Source organism: Penicillium malachiteum (genome assembly GCF_028827825.1).
Source record: "Penicillium malachiteum strain IBT 17515 chromosome Unknown utg000002l:1.0-8849297.0:1.0-8852440.0, whole genome shotgun sequence".
NCBI classification, from domain to species: Eukaryota; Fungi; Ascomycota; class Eurotiomycetes; order Eurotiales; family Aspergillaceae; genus Penicillium; species Penicillium malachiteum.
In genome coordinates this window covers 2,725,890-2,740,324 of record NW_026643095.1, presented here as the reverse complement: position 1 = coordinate 2,740,324, position 14,435 = coordinate 2,725,890, and the positions used below count along the sequence as shown (strand labels likewise).

Below are 14,435 nucleotides of genomic sequence, written 5' to 3'. Positions count from 1 at the left end.
TTGAAATTGTGCATGGCATAGGGAACGCGTACGACTCATTGAAAGCCAAGCAAATTTAGCACCAGTGAGGATGCAGCTCCTGTACGCGACATATCCGTGCACGGTTTAGTCGCCGCCATGGGCTAAAGAGGCTTGCATCGGGTATGTCTTGAGCCTTGTTCTCCGTGTTCCCAGTACGGAGTATTTCAGAAACGTTGGGGCCGAAAGCTGGGGTTAATATCTCGGGGAGCCGATTTGGGATGCAGCTCCACCGGAGGCTGGATCTGGGAAAGTTGCGGTCAACTTGAACGGAGTGACCGTTTTTGAGTATCACCCTGGAATGCGATTGCATGATATGGAACAGGGCGGCGAGTGGGTCACCTTGGTCAGCTCTGGAGGCGTACCTATAGGAAGGAGGTATCCAAGGTTACTTCCGGGTAGAAGTTCCAGGAGAACGCATGTGGCTCGTGTTAGTTCCGAATCACAAAAAAACAAGCTTCTGTTTATTCCAAGTCAATAAGGGAATCTTGGTTGGAAAACGTTACGCTACACTCAGTCCTTTCTCCGGATTTCAACCAACAGTTGCTGTTAGCTATCCCCGGAAAATGAAAAAATAAAAAATAAAATAAAATTAGAATCCTGATCCTGCGCCTCCATGCTTCTGGGAACGGAAGTTAATCTAGGGGCTGGAGTGTAATGCCACTCCACGGGATAATTTCCAAATGCGAACAAAAAAGGTGAAGAAAGGACCAAAAAGGACCAAAAAGGACCAAAAAGGTGGTCAAAATTCATGTGACACGGACTTCGGTTAAACCTTGGATCCGAAGTGGACCAATAACAACGCGGGGAAGCTCCAATAACTTAATGAGATTGGTGGGATTACTCTCGGGTGGAGGACGCCACCCCAGGTTTTAACCGGAATTACTTGGAGGTCTTAGCACCTGGAGAGAGACACCACGAGATTGGGGTAAGATGAAAGCTGAAAATTATAGCAAATGATTGGATCCCAGATTTTTTAACGCTAGTCTCTCTGTAGTGCGACCCATTGGACCCTCAGGGACTGACAGACTCGGGAGTCGGACATGACTTTAACAGGTTCTAAGAGACCCCAAGGGACGATAATGGATCATAATGGACTGAATAGGGATTTGGGATGCCTTAGCCTGGTTGATCCGACCTATCACAAGCTATCACGGGCATCGGCTAGTAAATCTGCTTCGATCACACCTTAGAAACGGTCAAGCGTCTCAAGCCGGAAGCTCTCAGAACTCGGAGATAAAAAAAAAGATTTACCTATAAAGTCCCGTTGACGGCGAACTACATTCTATTGACTTCCTTCTTTTCTCTCAGTGCCCTTTTCGGTGAGTTTACTCTTTTCTTATCTCTTTCTCTATCTCTATCACTATCTCTGTCTCTGTCTCTTTCCTAATCCATTGCACCTTCCTGGCCGTGCCTTCCCCATCTGACTCTCTACTTTTCTCAACCCCTCACCATTTCTTTTCCTCTTCCTTCCTCTATCCTTCTCATCAACCTACCACACTCAATCTATCACACTGATCCCCCATTGCCACGAATAACCACTGATCAAATCCAGGAACTGGACATTCATCATGGGTTCCGATATTGAAAAGACCGAGCAGTCGGAGAAGACTCAGGAGACGCAAACCGTTGGAGTTCATCATGCGGAGGTCTTGGGTAAATCGGACCTCATGAACGATGCGTTGGAGGGAGAACAGCGGGAGCACGAGATGGGAGTTTGGGAGGCCGCCAAGTTACACCCATGGGCCTGCTTCTGGGCATTTATCATGTGTTTCACCATCGTAAGTAAATATCTTGATATTGACATGTGAGCGACCAAGTTGGAGATCATGATGATGGCTGACTATTGCTCCTCCTTTGCTTCACCCAGGTCATGGAATCCTTTGATATGTTCCTTAACACCAACTTCGTCGCCCTTACCAGGTTCAAACGTAATTTCGGCGTCGAGACCAGCCCCGGAGAGTGGTCTATCCCTACCAAGTGGCAAAGCGCACTCTTCCAATCTGGCCAGTGTGGTGCCTTCATCGGAGTTTTTTTGGCAGGTCCCATCACCAGCAAGATTGGATATCGATGGACCACAATTCTCGGCCTGGTTTTGATGAACGCTACAATCTTCATCTCCTTCTTCGTAAGTCAAGAGTCTTGGACGTGGCGAGAAATTAATTAACCAAGCTATCCGATTTAGGCCGATTCCCTGACAGTCCTAGTCATTGGACAAGCATTTGAAGGTCTGCCATGGGGATTCTTCATTGCCAACTCTCCAGCCTATGCGAGTGAAGTCGTGCCGATTCCTCTTCGAGCCGCAGTCACTGCAACCCTCCAAATGAGTTGGTCCATTGGTTCAATCATTGTTGCGGGTGCCTCGATGTCATACAATAACCGGAATGATGAATGGGCTTGGAAGGCTCCATTGGCGCTACAGTGGATGTTCCCTGTAAGTACTGGGATCTCCTACCTATAATTGACCAACAAAGCTGATTCCGGCAGCTCCCTCTATTGATCCTGATCCTTTTCGCCCCTGAGTCCCCTTGGTGGCTGATGCGTCGTGGGAGAAAGGAGGAGGCCCTGCGCTCGATCAAGCGGCTCGGCAGCAAGACCACCGAGGAGGCTCAGCAATCCTTGGCCATGATTGAGCGAACGATTGAAATTGAGCTTCAGATGGGAGATGCTCCGAACCTGCTAGATTTGCTGAAGGGCACAGATCGTCGACGAACTATCATCACCTGCTTAATCTACACCTCCCAGAACTTTGCCGGTAACCTGATTGCTAACCAGGCGACTTACTTCTTTGAGCGTACGTAACAGCCCACTCCTTCTCCAATGGAATGCACATTTGACTGACTCTTAACTACAGAGGCTGGAATGTCGACTGGATTTTCCTTCAAGTTGAACCTCATCACCACCTGTCTTCAATTCGTGGCGAACGCATGCTCGTGGTACTTTACATCTCGGTTCAGTCGTCGAGGCGTCTATCTCGGCGGCTTAGCCGTTAACATCGTGTTCCTCTATGGTCTCGCCATCATTTCCTCTGTGCCCCAGAATGTTCACACCAACTATGCTGTGGCGTGCTTCGGTGTCATTATTTCCGTCGTCTTTGCGGGTTCTCAGGGACCAATCTCATACACTATCATTGCAGAGACATCCTCGGTCCGTCTTCGTCCACTCAGCACTGCTGTAGGCCGAGCCGCCTATTACCTTACCGAGATCCCAATGATCTACCTTTCCTCGAGAATGCTGAACACTACCGGTTGGAATCTGGCGGGCAAGTGTGGCTACGTGTGGGGAAGTACCGCAGTGGTCTGTTGGATTACTGCGTATTTCTGGCTTCCAGAGCTCAAGGGCCGCTCCTACCGTGAGAGCGACATTCTCTTCAACCGCAAGGTGGCCGCAAGAGATTTCAGCTCGACTGAGATTGATGAGAGAGACAATGAGTAATTGGCGATCCTTGGTCAGAAAGACTCACTGCCCTTCTCAACGGCGAGTGAAACAAGGCAACCCTTCGTCTAACTCTATTCTTGAGTGCACATTTTTTGAAAGCCACCACCGGCTATTCATGGATTTACTCTTAGTACCGTTTGAAACCAATGCTACTTCCAACCATCTTTATGGAACTTTTGTAATTTAGCCCCTACTAGAAACCAAACAGGTCCGCAATATCAAGTTTGAAGTTTATACTGAGATAATGTAACCCTTTGTAATATGTGCCGGTGACTAGGGAAAAGTGTTATAAATTGAGTCAGAGAATCACCTGTGCATTGGTTCTTGATATAGTCGCAAGTTTCCTGCCACTTTCAGATAAAAAGAAATTGATGAAGAATTTCGATGAAATTGATCGACCGCTAGTGGATATCCATAGTGATATTCAACAAGTTGACAAGGGTCTCGGCATGTCTCCACCTCTCACCGGATAGTTCAAGGATCTAAACTCACCATCTTATCCTCCGTTCGCGTGATCGGCATTGTGGTTCCAAAACAGTGCTGATTTTCAGGCTGTCATGATCGGACTGAACGGAGAAGATAATCAAAACTAGCACTTGAGTGGAAATGTAAGCTTGTAAAGACATGAACCTCTTATAATTCGCAATACCCGGGAACTATGATATGATCAGGACTCGAAGTCCTGAGTAGACTATTAGAGAAGTATGATGTTCAGGCTCAAATTAATACTGTGCATACAAAAATAACCTTGGAATGCGGAGGGTTTCCGAGCCATGCAGGTTTGAAATTTCATATCTAAGACTTCGAGCACCCCTGACTGAAGCTTGTAGCTCACAAATCCCTCACTGCACCTGGAGCCACATTTTAGCAGGCTGTTCAAGTTGTATCACAGATATGCTAGATAAAGGGATCGCGCAGTCTACGCCCAAGGACTCGGGTAAATCATCAGCGACCGATATTGTATCTACTGATGAAACTGACTTTGAGTCAAGCCCTGAGCTTCATTATGCCAAACGTGGAGAGGTCCTGGAAGAAGGCCCATCGAGCCAGGAAAGTATCCAAGGCTATGATCCGACCTTGATGAATGGTAGGACACTGCTCACAGCTGAAGAGGAGAAAAAACTTCTTCGCAAGATTGATTCGCGATTGATGGCTCTTTGCTCAATCATCTTCATGTTCAAGAATCTTGACAGCAATAATGTGAGTATTCAATCAACTCCCAGTCTTCATCAGCTGACCATTTCAAAGTTGTCAAATGCGAGAATAATGAACAAGGGGACCGATCAGAATATTATGACGCAGGTGGGAATTTCATCAAACGAGTATAACCTGGTGACAGCGCTTTACTATGTGAGATCTCCTTGACATGCCGTAAACTCCAACTATATAATGACTCATGCTTTCTCTATAGATACCATATATTGTGCTGGAGGCACCGTCCAACCTATTGATAAAGAGATTTTCGCCTTCAAAATGGCAATCACGCATCATGGTTAGCTGGGGCATTATTTCCATGTGTGGTGCTGCTGTGAGCAATAAGGGCGGCTTATATACAGTCCGATTCATGCTGGGCGTGGTCAGTCTCGATCCCGTGAGCGCTGTGACAGCTCATACCAAAACCTTCCAACCTATGCATTATAATCTAACGCTTGGTCCAGGCCGAGGCTGGTCAATTCCCGGGGATCATTCTTCAGATGACTTATTGGTATCGCCCGGATGAAATGTCCCTAAGATTACTTTACTTTTGTATGTTTACTTTGAATTATACCATGCCCATTTTAGTGCTGACAAGTCTTGGACAGATATCTGTGGCAACTGTGCGAATATCTTGAGTGGTCTTCTTGCATACGCATTTGATACCGTATCTGGTGCTGGTGGACTTTCCGGATGGCAGTGGTAAATCAGTTGCAACCCTCCTTTCCTCCACAATCAACTAACGAACGTCAGGTTATTCCTCATTGAAGGCATTGCAACTGTCATTTACGGTGTTGCTATATGGTTCTTGCTCCCTGACTGTGAGTGGAACTTCGAGACCTCACATCAAACTCAATATCCTGCATCGACTAATTTAGAACGATGAGCAAAGTCCCCGAGACAGCAGACTGGTTGACTGAGAAGGAGAAGATATTCATTCAAGCTCGACTCCCATCGAATGCTCCTCGTGCCAGCGAGGAGAATTTCAACCTACGCGAAGTGATTGAGTGTCTCAAGGACATCAGGCTCTGGCTCTTCATGCTCATTTGGGCAACATTTACGGTGGGCACTAACGGCGTTACCTTCTATCAATCTACCGTCATTGCAGACCTCGGCTTTACGTATGTTAAGAGCCTCAGTGAACAGACCATTAAAACTGACTCTCTTTTAGTACAATTGCCGAAGCTCAATTGCTCAATATCCCCATCACAGCATGTGGCCTTCTTTTCATTGCGATCACAGGAATTACAGCCGACCGCAGCCGTATCCCTCGGCCGTTATACCCATTCTGTTTTCTTCTCATCATAATCGTCTGTTACGGAGTATTCGTCGCCTACCCCAGCGTCGGTGCCGTGTACGCCGTAACTTTAATCGGAAACGCATTGACTGCAGGGTGGTATCCTGTGATGTGGTGAGTTTGCCATCCCAGTTTATAGCCAGGTTTATGATATTCCGACACTTATTCTTATTCTAATAGGCCATGGCGAGTTCAAACCACGTCTCGGGCTACAGGCTCGGCGTTTTCAATCGGGTTCGTCAATAGTTACGGCCAAATTGGTGGTGCGATCGGTCCACAGCTGTTCAGAAGCACTTACGCACCACGTTATATTGTACCGTTTTCTGTTGCGATGGGCCTCGTAGGCGCCTGCGCGATATTGACTCTTGTGACATGGTGGGTAACTTGGGATACGGAGCGAGACACAAGGCGTCTGAAGCTCGCTAAATTGGCGGCGGAAAAACGTGGAGAAACACTGCTAGAAGATCTGGTCGATCGCGATTTGAAGACTCATTAATCATTATTCGCTCAAACACCGAATGTGTCGATCTTCTTGACGATATAGCATACTGCCCATTTTCGGTTGAATACCGTGAGTAAATTCGGAGCAGAACCTCATTCCCTTGTTCATCTCAAACTACTCCGTATAGACTTCAAGTTGTCGAAAAAACATCCGAGGGATCCAATGAAAATGGTGCGGTCTACCCGGCACTAGACAAAACCCTCCGATGCTGTAGGAACATTTGAGGACCTTAGCTCTACGCCATATGTGGACCTCTTGATGTGATTTTTAGACTTAAGATTCAAATCTATGACTTTGTGATATGTAAAGAATACTCAAAGACTCTATTGATTTTGAAGTCTTCACCTTGAAAATGAGTAATGAAGCCCAGCCACCCGCAATACCGTCTAGCGACCCCTATTTTAACCTGGGAACATTCGGTCGCAAAGTGAGCACAACTTCCAAGGAAGCTCAAATATGGTTTGACAGGGCCTTGGTCTGGACCTATTGCTTTAATCACGATGAGGCAATCGAATGCTATAAACAGGTGATCGCACATGATGATAGCTGTGCGATGGCTTATTGGGGGGGTTTCATTCTGCTCGGGATCCAATTACAACAAGACCTGGGCGCTTTTCGACGGACTAGATCGAACCAAGGCTATCCAGCGATGCTATGAATTTTCTAAACTGGCTTTGGAGCGATCGCATGGCGCGTCAGACTGGGAACGAGCTATCATTCATGCGCATGCGAAGCGATACCCGAATGATGATCCCAACCGTGATCTTCTTGCATGCAGTATAGCATATGCCAATGAAATGAGGGATGTCCATATCAATTTTGGATGTGACGACTTTGATATTATCACTCTTTTCGCTGATTCGTTGATGAACTGTGCTCCTCGAAAGTTGTACGATGCTTCTACCGGTCTGCCGATAGCAGCGTCTCCTGTCTTTGAAGTTAAGGACTTGCTTGAGAAAGCGCTCAAAATGCCTGGAGTAGAAAGCCATCCAGGCCCGGCTCACATGTATATCCACTTGATGGAGATGTCGTTGACTCCTGAGGCTGCTCTGCCTGCAGCGGACATGATCCGTGACATTTTTCCCGATACGGGTCATACATTCCACATGCCGGCTCATATCGATGTCCTTGTGGGTGACTACCGACGTGCTGTTGAATACAACTACAAAGCTACAGTGGCGGATGACAAGTACTTCAAACTCAAGGGTGGCTTGACATTCTACAGTTATTACCGTCTACACGATTACCATTCTCTGATTTATGCTGCTATGTTGGGAGGAAAGTCTAAAGCCGCTTTATCTGCAACAACCCGAATGGAGGCTACAATCACAGAGGAAATTCTTCGCGTGACAACACCTGCCCTGGCGGACTGGATGGAGTTTTTCAATGCTGTGAGGGTTCATGTCTTAATCCGCTTCGGTATGTGGGAGGAACTCAAACAATTGCACTCGCTCGAGGATAAGGAATTATATTGCGTTACAAATGTGATGCGACATTATGGAAAGGGTATCGCATATGCAGCCACGGCAAATCTCGAGGAAGCTGACAAGGAGAGGGAGTTATTCAAAAAAGCCTCTAAGCTGGTCCCGCCTACGAGACTCGACTTTCCTAATAAGATCACCGTCATTTTGGATGTGGCATCTGCTATGCTCGATGGGGAGATTGAATACAGGCGGGGGAATTATGAAGTCGCGTTCAAGAGACTACGGGACGCGATCAAGTACGAGGATGAACTTCCTTTTGCGGAGCCATGGGGTTGGATGCTTCCAGCACGACATGCTTTTGCAGCTTTATCATTAGAGCAAGGAAGAGTGGAACAAGCTACGCAGGCCTATGCTGAGGATCTGGGCTTGATTCCTACACCAGGACGCTCTCACCAGCACCCGAACAATGTTTGGGCACTTCAGGGCTATCATGAGTGTCTTCAGCTTTTAGGCCGTTATCAGGAGGCTACCATCATAAAGAAACAACTTTCCTGGGCATTGGCTGAGGCGGATGTTGAGATTAAGTCTTCATGCTTTTGTCGACTTGGAAACCCCTCCACTGGGAAGGTTGCAGCGAACGGATGTCAGAGCAAAGTTTCAAAGTGTCATAGCTAGGGTCAAGATATGAAGAATTGATAATATGATTACTCTCAAAGACTCATTAAAGAGCTAAAATCTTCCTTGTTGATAAAGTACAGCGAACATCGGTCAACGTGTCAACGTGTGAATATTATGACTGCGGACCTTGGGACAAGACACCAGACTCATGCAATTAAAGACATTATGCGGCAGCATCTGCAACTTGTTTGATCATCTCCCGAACCTCATCGACGATCCGAAAACAGGGTATTAGCTTCCGCGCTACGGAGTTATGAGGACAGACATCAAGCGGATCATGATCCACGCCATACTCCCGCCTTCGACAACGACCTTCAGTATCTGGACAAGTCTCATGACCAGCCATATGCCGATTACGCTGTCGAATTGCAAAATTATCTCCTAGTATCAATAATCTCTCGACGTCATGCTGAAGTCCTTCCATGATAAGTCCTCGAAGCTTTCCCCCGTTAATTTGTAGACTCATCTGCGAAGGAAATCCAAGCCCGGAGTCAAGGTAGATAGTATGATTCTCACTCATTGAGCCATCCTCAGAACCGTCACTTTTCAGCCACTGCAGGTACTTTTGGTAGCATGATGTAACCTCAAGCATCAGGTGTCCTATCAGAAGAACATTTTGCACAGTAACTCGCGGTGGCTTTGAGACATCGTAGCAGACAGGACAATGCAGTAGTCTTTCTGAAAGTGATGTTCCAGTGCGTAGGGTTGGAACGATATCGTGGGATATATTCGTTTGGGTTAGGCTTCGCACTATGCTTGAAACCTCTTCATCGCATTTACAGGATCGCGGCATTGACACAGCGGGTGGTAGTACCGGTGATTCCCTCGGCATTAAGGGCAGCCCGCCGTTGTGTAGCTCCAGCTCACCTGATCGCGACATTTGCCACAACTCAAGTGGAAGCGAACATAAACTTCCATTTGTGAGTGTTTCTCTTGAGAATGTGTCGAAACCACAGCTTGCTGATAATCCACAGGTCAATGCGTCCAGTTCACTGCTCCCTGCAAGCAAGTCCACGGCTTCTTGGGAAATTAATGATGATTCAGGTAATAAGGAGGAGAACTGCGACGAGCTTGATGATGACGCCGTTCGCTCTCGTCTGGTTAAGGTGTCGATGCCTGTTTGTTCTTGTCGTAGTCGCTTTCTCGGCCTCCCGGGTGCTCCTTTGTCTTTGAATTTACAAGGCAATGACAGTGACTTGCATCTGGAGCAACCAGTCTTATCCCCTGAGCATCTGAGCTTGCGCGCCCCTGTTCCTTGTTAGCGGATGTAGTCTAGGAACACTGCCCAGGTGGCAGGGGGATAACACGAATCGTACGGCATGTTTCGCAAGACTTCCTTTCCTGTCTGATATTACTCATGTCTGATGAACCCGATTATGTGAAGCAAAATCAATATCTGAAGCCGATCTGGAACAACTCCATCGAAAGATTGTTAATCTTGCGCTGACATGGCGTCAACCGTGCGGGGTTGTACAGTGGGGCCAGTCAATCAATCCCAAAGTCCGTGAATCCGTGATACATAATATGGAATGGTGTTCAATGTTCCAACTTGAAGCATGTATGCAGTAGTATTGATTTGTTTGTGTCAAATTTCAGTGCTCATTCTTGTGAGAAGTGTATGAGCAGACCGTTATCTGGATGTCACCAAGGTTGATTGAAGTAATGCAGTGGTAGCAGCAGATAGAATCCATGTTGTTTCTTCCCACACAACTTGACCTTTGAGACATTCTAATTGATGCACTCATTGACGCTGGTTTTTGAGAAACATCTGCATTCTCTTATAATTAGGGATGTCACAGCAGTCTTTCAGATATTAGGAAGCTGGAGAGTAATTTGTGGGTCCCTAATAAAACCATCCGAGACTCGGAACAGTTAGAAAATATCCGAGTGTCATATACTTCAAATTTCCAAGGTTCTCTCAGATCTTCAAGTTTTAATGAACATTCTCCAGTCATAAGAACCTCAACTTGAACTTCACACTGTTCAATCGAGGTGTGAAAAATCCCAAAATGGTCAAATCTATCACTGCGCACGAATTGCGCCATCATTGGGTGAATCGAAAGGAAATTGCCCTTCTCGACGTACGCGAAGAAGGCCCATATGCCGAGTCTCATCCTTTGTTCGCATTGAGTGTTCCGGTATCTGAGATAGAGATGAAGCTGCCTGCACTGATACCTCGGTTGTCAGCTCCGATTGTTGTCTACGATGATGGCGAGAACTATGTTCATCGCGCGGCCACCCGGATATTGGATTTGGGATACACCGATGTTGCCATCTTGGAAGGAGGAGTCTCTGGCTACGCCCTTGTTGGTGAGGTTTATCGCGATGTGAATGTCCCGTCCAAAGCGTTCGGCGAGCTCGTGGAGTCTATAAATCACACTCCTTCTTTACCAGCGCGGGAAATCAAAGATCTGCTGGAGAAAGAAAGTAAGGCAGTCATTTTAGATGCACGACGCTTTGAAGAGTTTAACACAATGTGCATTCCTCGGGGCCGCAGTTGTCCCGGTGGAGAGCTTCTTTACCGCGTGCTTGAGGCTGCACCTTCTCCCGACACAACTGTTATTGTGAACTGTGCCGGTCGCACACGAAGTATCATCGGTACCCAGTCTTTAGTCAACTCTCGAATCCCGAATAGGGTGATTGCTCTCCGGAATGGTACCATTGGGTGGACTCTAGAAGGCTTAAAGGTCGATACCGGGAAAACAGCGCGTGCGGAACCACCTTCCCCTGAGTCGTTACAAAAAGCGCGTCAATTTGCAGAGTCATGGGCTGCTTATGTTGGAGTTCCTGTGATTGATACGGAGAAATTGAACGAGCTTACTGCAGGGCATGAAACTCGAACTGTACACTTATTAGATGTGCGCGATCCAGAAGAATACGCGCTGGGTCACCCGACCGGCTTCGCCAACGCGCCCGGTGGCCAGTTGGTTCAAGCCACTGACGAGTGGGTCGGTGTTCGCGGCGCTCAAATTGTTCTCTACGACACGGATGGTGTGAGAGCACGCATGACAAGTACCTGGCTTTTGCAACTTGGATGGGAAGTTTATGTTCTCGACGGAAAGTCCGTCTTACCGCAGGACTTGTCGGCACCTAAGAAGTTGCCTGTGCGTATTCCGGAATCAGGAGTCATCACGATTGAGGAGCTGCAAGCACTCCCATCACCAACCATCGTAGATCTCGCCCGCAGCCCAGTATACCGAAAATGTCATATCCCTGGCGCATATTTCGCTTCTGGGCCTGAACTCGCTCGAGATTTGAAGACCATCAACGGTAGTGGTCCCATCGTGTTGACCTGCCCGGACGGTGATATCGCTGCGACAAACCTGAAGGACGTACAAAATTCAATCTCGCGACAGGTAGTTTATCTCAAAGGGGGAACTGCAGCCTGGGTCGCAGCTGGAAACTCACTCGAGACTGAGGCCCGCTGGCTTTCCCAGCCAATTGACGTGTATAAGAGACCGTATGAAGGAACAAGCAACGCTCAAAAGGATATGCAGGCTTATCTTGATTGGGAGTATGGGCTTGTTGCACAGTTGGCGAATGATGGGGTCTCATGTTTCCATGTCGTGCGCGATCGACGAGGCTAGTTAGAATGTTTTTTTAATATCATATGAAAGTACTAGTAGTCTTTCCCTTTACATACTCGTTCAAGTAGTGCTCATTGGTAGGTGTACGTTCTCCTTCCTGCTTGCCATCGTGGGAATTATCCATTTGAATATCCTCTAGCTCACGCTCTGAGGGATTTGCGCGCTGCAGAGTGCTTCCAGTGTAACGACGGCGGTCATCATGGTGGTCGTAAGCTAAAGAAAATGTCAAAGCTGAAGAATGAGAGCGGTTGAACCAAGTACAAATTAACTGATATGTAGCCAACCATGAGCTTTTGTCCGAGTCATCCACGGTTAAGTTTCTGTGATGATGGTAGTTTTCTTATAAAACTATTACCTATACGCACCTTTTAAGTCTGTTATAACACTGGCAGCCATCCTCCTAGTATGTACTACATTATCATAATAGCTAGTAGCAGGAAGAAAAGAGAACTACTAGTATAGTATATATCAGCTACCTCTTACTTTGTATATCTCTGACTTTCAAGTTAGCCATCTCTCACTGGCACTTTACTTATCTCTCACTTCAACCAGTTGAACTTGAATATTATTAAATTTTTTTATATCATAAAGTGACTAGGATGAGCTAGGGGTTCAAAATTCATTATCGGAAAATGGTCACTACAGCCCCACTCAAGTGCTAGAGTCAGTGTCTTCCAAGGTTATAATCCATCCCGATCAATAACAGCCAATTCTAATTAATCAAAATGAAATATATCAAATTAAAATAATGAGATGACCGCAGTTCACTATACCCCACGTTGAAATGTCATCACGTGCACGACTGGGGAAGGAAGAGGTGGGGTACAAGCTGAGGGACATCTTCCCCAAATATAACCTTGAAATTCTATCAACGTGTCAAAACTTGCATAAATGCCTTCCGATGAGTCAGCGCCAAAGGTCCCTGCGAGTCGCAGAGCTACAGTAGCCTGCAAATTCTGCCGTCAGAGGTAACAAGAAAAAAAGCCATGGTACACCTCGCATAGATATCAGCTCTGAACCCGCATCCCCAGGAAACGAAAATGTAATGAACAGCGACCAGTTGCGCGAATTGCGCATCCTCCAATGTGGAGTGTCATTACACTGATGTTGAACAACGAAGGTAAGCCATTTTATTACCTAGTGATTATTTCCAGGGACCATTTTAAAAGCTTTCCAGGTTTGACGCAGAAGCCTCACTGTCTGCCATTGCAGCCCGCCTGGAGGAGATGGAATCAGTCATGCGGGAGCATTCTAATACTCTCAGGCAATTAACAGTGTCAAATTCGGACTCTGGAACTACACCAGCTACCAACGTCTCACAAAGCCAATTGTCCAGTTCCCCTGCTGTTTATTCGGCATCTCCGCATGGCTCTGGTGTGTCTGCTCAACCCACTCCAAGCGGGATATCGGGAGTGTCAAGGGCCATAGATCTGGGAACAGACGTCGCACTTCCTCCAATGAGTATTCCGCTATGGCATTCGACAACTACTGGATCTCTGCTATCCTGCCCCTTGGTAAGATCCCTCCTGGGAGACTACCCGAGTGATGTTTTTCTTCGCATAGAAGAGCGTCGCAAACTACCGAGTCAGCTGAAAACAGCATTCCAACCTGGAGTTGCACCGGATATCCCATATTTTGATCGTGCAATCACCGATACTTTCATTGAGACATATTTCCAAACAGTGAACCTGCAACATCCGATTCTTTCCTATGAAGACTCCATCACACATTACCATTCATTTATCTCAGAGCCTCTACATGTATCCCTGGAATCTAGCTTTGTATTGGTGACGCTGGCATTGGCAGAAGCCGCGACGACGCAACCACCAGAACGACTCGAGGTAGATTGGTCGCCGGGGAGTATCTATATTTTACCAGCCCGGACCATTGCTCTAGATGCATATTTGAATGCGACTGTGACCAGTGCCGCCCTTCCCAGATGTCTGTATCTTATTGCTCTTTATTACAAGTACCTCTCGCGACCACTTGATGCCTGGAAACTCGTCCACATGGCATCCACCAGCTTCCAACGCCTATGGATAAGGTGAGCCCGAGCGCGACTCCTTTTCACATAAACTTCATGCTAACAGGCAAATACCTGGAAGGTCCAAGCCATCACCAGAAATGAGCGACCCAGAAACCCAATCATCAATCCGACTTTGTTGAGCGATATTCTCGCTTGAATGGTAAGCCGAGCCCAACTACCTTCTCACGCACAGTACTAAATTTCATATCCAGCGATCTTATTGCGGAGCACCACTTGCAACGAAGTGGAATCGAAGATCTTGTAAGATCTT

The 14,435-nt window shown here is 47.0% G+C and overlaps 6 protein-coding genes across 6 annotated transcripts; all 6 read left to right on the top strand.

The window, feature by feature from the left end:
* Positions 1-1,589: 1,589 nt before the first annotated feature.
* N7483_004084 (general substrate transporter) lies at positions 1,590-3,453 on the top strand (the record flags this gene model as incomplete). Its single annotated transcript, XM_057087521.1, has 5 exons — positions 1,590-1,799; positions 1,889-2,146; positions 2,204-2,452; positions 2,506-2,812; positions 2,873-3,453. The coding sequence occupies 5 exons, from the start codon at positions 1,590-1,592 to the stop codon at positions 3,451-3,453; spliced, it is 1,605 nt and encodes a 534-aa protein (XP_056947350.1).
* An 897-nt stretch (positions 3,454-4,350) lies between these two features.
* On the top strand, positions 4,351-6,443 carry N7483_004083 (uncharacterized protein; the record flags this gene model as incomplete). The annotated part of the gene is made up of 9 exons (XM_057087520.1): positions 4,351-4,656; positions 4,705-4,806; positions 4,868-5,047; positions 5,115-5,202; positions 5,259-5,352; positions 5,404-5,471; positions 5,543-5,771; positions 5,822-6,061; positions 6,128-6,443. 9 exons carry the CDS (start codon positions 4,351-4,353, stop codon positions 6,441-6,443), a joined length of 1,623 nt encoding a protein of 540 aa, XP_056947349.1.
* Positions 6,444-6,801: 358 nt separating this feature from the next.
* N7483_004082 (tetratricopeptide repeat protein) lies at positions 6,802-8,548 on the top strand (the record flags this gene model as incomplete). Its single annotated transcript, XM_057087519.1, has 2 exons — positions 6,802-6,975; positions 7,052-8,548. 2 exons carry the CDS (start codon positions 6,802-6,804, stop codon positions 8,546-8,548), a joined length of 1,671 nt encoding a protein of 556 aa, XP_056947348.1.
* Positions 8,549-9,303: 755 nt separating this feature from the next.
* On the top strand, positions 9,304-9,813 carry N7483_004081 (uncharacterized protein; the record flags this gene model as incomplete). Its single annotated transcript, XM_057087518.1, has 1 exon — positions 9,304-9,813. The coding sequence occupies one exon, from the start codon at positions 9,304-9,306 to the stop codon at positions 9,811-9,813; it is 510 nt and encodes a 169-aa protein (XP_056947347.1).
* Positions 9,814-10,560: 747 nt separating this feature from the next.
* Positions 10,561-12,138, top strand: N7483_004080 (uncharacterized protein; the record flags this gene model as incomplete). Its single annotated transcript, XM_057087517.1, has 1 exon — positions 10,561-12,138. One exon carries the CDS (start codon positions 10,561-10,563, stop codon positions 12,136-12,138), a length of 1,578 nt encoding a protein of 525 aa, XP_056947346.1.
* Positions 12,139-13,376: 1,238 nt separating this feature from the next.
* Positions 13,377-14,186, top strand: N7483_004079 (fungal specific transcription factor domain-containing protein; the record flags this gene model as incomplete). Its single annotated transcript, XM_057087516.1, has 1 exon — positions 13,377-14,186. One exon carries the CDS (start codon positions 13,377-13,379, stop codon positions 14,184-14,186), a length of 810 nt encoding a protein of 269 aa, XP_056947345.1.
* Between the last annotated feature and the right edge of the window lie 249 nt (positions 14,187-14,435).